Source organism: Danio aesculapii, chromosome 6 (genome assembly GCF_903798145.1).
Source record: "Danio aesculapii chromosome 6, fDanAes4.1, whole genome shotgun sequence".
NCBI lineage: Eukaryota > Metazoa > Chordata > Actinopteri > Cypriniformes > Danionidae > Danio > Danio aesculapii.
The window spans coordinates 55,822,571-55,827,181 of record NC_079440.1 but is presented as its reverse complement, the minus strand read 5'-3'; the positions used below and the strand labels follow the sequence as shown (position 1 = coordinate 55,827,181).

The following is a 4,611-nucleotide window of genomic DNA, read 5'->3' as shown; positions in this document are numbered from 1 at the left end:
CCATCCATCCATCCATCATTCCTTCATTCCTTCCTTCCTTTGTTCCTTCCTTCCATCCGTCCGTCTATCAATCCTTCATTCCTTCCTTCCTTCCTTCCTTCCTTCCTTCCTTCCTTCCTTCCTTTCTTTCTTTCTTTCTTTCTTTCTTTCATCCATTTATCCATCCATTCATCCCATGCCTATTATTAAGATATTGTCTGTTTATTAATAAAATAAAGCACATATTCTGATTAATCTTAATCTACATTTATAATCTTACATAATACATAAACCTAACAACTACCTTAATAACATTAATAAACAGCAAATTAAGATTTTATTGAGGCAAAAGTCTTCGTTAATAGTGAGATTTGTACTTTCAAATCAAGTGTGACCATATTTTCATGTCCTCATCAAGCGAATAAGATAAATAAGCTGATAAATGCTGTATATACTGTAATTAAACAACATTATAAAATGAATTAAATACATTTACTGCATTTTACAACTTTTACACATTAAAAAAAATGATTAGCACATTTAAAAGTGTAAAAGTTAACAATTGTACAACTATGTGATAAAAAGAGTAAATAAAAAGCTAATCCTGCAATGGTTCCATATATTGCATACACTCGCACACACATATGCAACATATACACATGTTTTCAATATATAATGTCTGAAAACATGCAATACATTAGATTGATGTAATGCTACATTCTACAATTAAATGCTCAAAATTATAATATTTTGAAGATGGTATTTTATACTGGTAGTTTTTTTAAATGAAGCATAAATTAATATTTTACTCGTGTTCCAAAACACTTACAAATTAATGGCAAATGCAGAGAGTCTATAAACATCTACACTACCTGACAAAAGTCTTGTCGTCGATCCCAGTTGTAAGAGCGACAAATAATAACTTGACTTCTAGTTGATCATTTAGAAAAGTGTCATCTGTTGAACTGCATCCCAATTTTTACGAATACTGCAGAAGACCTATTGGAACTTACATGGACCCAAGATTCTCACAGATATCAGTCAAGTTTGGTGAAGGAAATATCATGGTTTGTGCTGCCCATTACATTACAAACAACAGGACAGGGCAAATTCTTCAGCAGGATAGCGCTCCTTCTCAAACTTCAGCCTCCACATCAAAGTTCCTGAAAGCAAAGAATGTCAAGGTGTTCCAGGATTGGCCAGCCCAGTCACCAGGCATGAACATCATTGAGCATGTCTGGGGTAAGATGGAGGAGGAGGCATTGAAGATGAATTCAATGAATCTTGATGAACTCTGGGAGTCCTGCATGAACGCTTTCTTTGCCATTCCAGATGACTTTATTAATAAGTGATTTGAGTCATTGCAGAGATGTATGGAGGCAGTCCTCCAAGCTCATGGAAGTCAAACACATTATTAATTCTGTTTCCACTGCACCATGACTTTATATTCTATACTGGACATTATTTCTGTTAAGTGACAAGACCTTAGTCTAAGCAAAGTCAGACCTTACTGTCCTAATTAAATAATTAAACATCAAGGCATGATCATATTTTATTTTGGTAGAATAAGCGTAATCTAGAGGCCTTTGCCTTTCATATAAGCCACTTCTGATAGCAAATGATCAACTAGAAGTCAAGTTATTATTTGCTTTTCCTAAAACTTGGATAGGCGACAAGACTTTTGTGAGGGGGTGTACTCTGGACTTCCTTTTCCTGTATAATAAATTATATAATAAAAACTTTTGTTTTGATTACTGATGCTGTTAAAAAGTATGTTTTGCATGTTATTTATTTTTTTAAGCATGTTAAGAGACATATCTTGTAATGCAGTTGTTGTCCTTTTCATGTTATTGTCGTGATGGTATTTTATTTCAGCTTCCATTTTTGGTTCTACTGAATTTCCATGTTAAACTGCCGGCAATGATATTCATAATAGGACAGTCCGTGTTTAGTTGAAACTTGACTGTGCTGCTGAGATTAGTCTCTCTCTCTCTCTCTCTCTTCACGTTTTGCTGATACTCATTCCAGGAATCAGATCATATGAGCAGCTGGGATTCAGGGCCTTCGGGATGACAGGGAAGATGGCAGCCGCAATCGCCATTACTCTGCAGAACATTGGAGGTAAAAAAAAAAAACCTGATCCAAAGCCTGCTTTTCACATTAATATTTGCCCAAACAGACATTTTTAATGCCAAATCATAATTTTTAGATGAGATTTTATTTCTTTTCTGTTGCTTTTCTTGCATTTGTTTCATTATTTTTCTTAATGTTTTTTGTTTTTACACACTTTCTGAACTGTTAAAATGTTAAAACTTTTCCTTTATGCTTATAATTAATATGGTAAGCATGCTTTTGCTGTGTCATGTCTCTTCTTTACATTTAGACTGTAAAAATATTAGATTATTTAGTTTGTTTAATTTAATTATTATTATTTTTTTTTAGAAAAACTTTGATTCTAGAGATTTAAGTACATTAAGAAGTTACTGATTCAAAAGCATTTGCACAATGCAGAAAAAATAGAAATAAATACAATAATATTAATAATTCCTTACATTTATATAGCACTGTTTCTGAACACTCAAAGTGCTTCACACATTTTTTGGGGGGGAATCTCCTCATCCACTACCAGTGTGCAGCATCCACCTGGATGATGCAATGACAGCCATATTGCGCCAGACCGCACTCCACACACCAGCTGATTGGTAAAGAAGAGACAGAGTGATGAAGCCAATTATGATATAAGGATGATTAGGAGGCCATGATGGACAGAGACCAGTGGGCCAATTTGGCCAGGAAACCCCTGCTTTTTTTCGAAGGACATCCTGGGATTTTTAACAACCAAAGAAAGTTAGGACCTCGGTTTAACGTCTCATCCGAAAGACAAGTGTAGTGTCCCCATTAATATACTAGGCCTTTAGGACACACACAGACCGCAGGTTCAACGCCCCCTGCTGGTCTCACTAACACCACTTCTAGCAGCAACCTAACTTTCCCATGTGGAGTTGCAGAGAGCTAGCTGCCGGCTTAAGACATAATAAAGTAATGTAAATTAAAAAGATACCAAAATAAATGCAACATTTATAAAAACTATCAGCATGATATACAGTTGAAGTCAGTATTATTAGCCCTCCTTTGTTTTTTTTATGTTTTGTTTTTTTAATATTTCCCAAATTATGTTTAACCAAGCAAGGACATTTTCAAAGTATGTCTAATTAAGAGAAAGTCATCTTTGTTTTATTTCGGCTAGAATAAATTCAGTTATTAATTTTTTAAAACCATTCAAAATTATTAGCCCCTTTAAGCTATATATATTTTTCGTTAGTCTGCAGAACAAACCATCATTATACAATAACTTGCCTAATTACCCTAACCTGCCTAGTTAACCTAATTAACCTAGTTAAGCCTTTAAATGTCTCTTCAAGCTGTATAGAAGTGTCTTGAAAAATGTCTAGTCAAATATTATTTACTGTCATCATGGCAAAGATAAAATAAATCAGTTATTAGAAATGAGTTATTAAAACTATTATATTTAGAAATGTGTTGAAAAACTCTTCTCTCTGTTAAACAGAAATTAGGGAAAAAAATAAACGGGGGGGGGGCTACTAATTCTGACTCCAACTGTATATACAAAATCAGAAAAAAGATACAAAAATCAGTTTAATATATTTTAAGAAGCGATGAATGAATGAAAAGTGTCTGCAGAGTGCAAATAAATAAATAGAAATAAAGGTAGAAAATAAGAAGCTAAATGGACTATAAAAATAATTCAGCAAACATTTTTTTTCAGCAGATAAAAAGCACACTGAGCTTAAATATAATGCTTATATATTCTTTTGCTTCTATTTCTTTTAATTACTTACATTTTTGTCTTTTCTATAGCCATGTCCAGCTACTTATACATCGTCAAATCAGAGTTTCCACTGGTCCTGCAGGCGTTTTTGAGGACAGACACTACTTCAGGGTAAGTACTTTAGAGTTTCACCATAAAATCTTGAAATAAAATGAGAAAATCTTCATCTTTTCTCAACATGCCATTTTGCTAGTTAAGCATGAGTGAATTTACAGTTCTTCGGGGTCACTCCAGTCATCAGTGCTGTCATTATCAGCTGACATTACACTGCAGAACAGGATTATCAGCTGACAGTGCACTGTAGAGCAGGTCAAATACCTGCAGTTCACCAGGGTAAACGCTCCTAAATCTGAAACTGCCGTCAGGGGGAGGTGTGGTGGCTGCTGTGGACTGTGATTGGCCTGTTAATCAGAGGATGGCAGCTGATTGGCTGATACCTTTCCCAGAACCTCTTTGTATTTCTGTGCATGATGCTGTATTGACATGGAAACAACTAAACCTGCTCTTTAAAAACAGTTGCTTTTAAAAGTGCCTGAAAATAGATCAAAAGTGTAGAAAGTAATGTAAATCAATAAATATAGATATCAAAATAAATGGAACATTTATAAAAAAAAAACTATCTGCAAGAAAAATGTACAAAATAAGATCCAAAAATAACCCCATTTCGAGGGTTGTGTCTACCTAAGTATTGGTGCTGAACATGTCCATCCCTTTATGACCACAGTGTACCCATCATCTGATAGCTACTTCCAGCAGGATAACGCACCATGTCATAAAGCGTG

The 4,611-nt window shown here is 34.4% G+C and overlaps 1 protein-coding gene across 2 annotated transcripts in view; it reads left to right on the top strand.

Annotated features, from left to right (window-relative positions):
- slc38a3b (solute carrier family 38 member 3b) overlaps positions 1 to 4,611 on the top strand; it is an 88,251-nt gene that overhangs the window by 50,537 nt on the left and 33,103 nt on the right. For both annotated transcript variants that reach the window (XM_056460563.1, XM_056460562.1), the window contains 2 exons: positions 2,008 to 2,100; positions 3,859 to 3,940. In XM_056460563.1, coding sequence (XP_056316538.1) covers positions 2,008 to 2,100; positions 3,859 to 3,940 — 175 coding nt within the window. The remainder of the gene's footprint in view (positions 1 to 2,007; positions 2,101 to 3,858; positions 3,941 to 4,611) is intronic.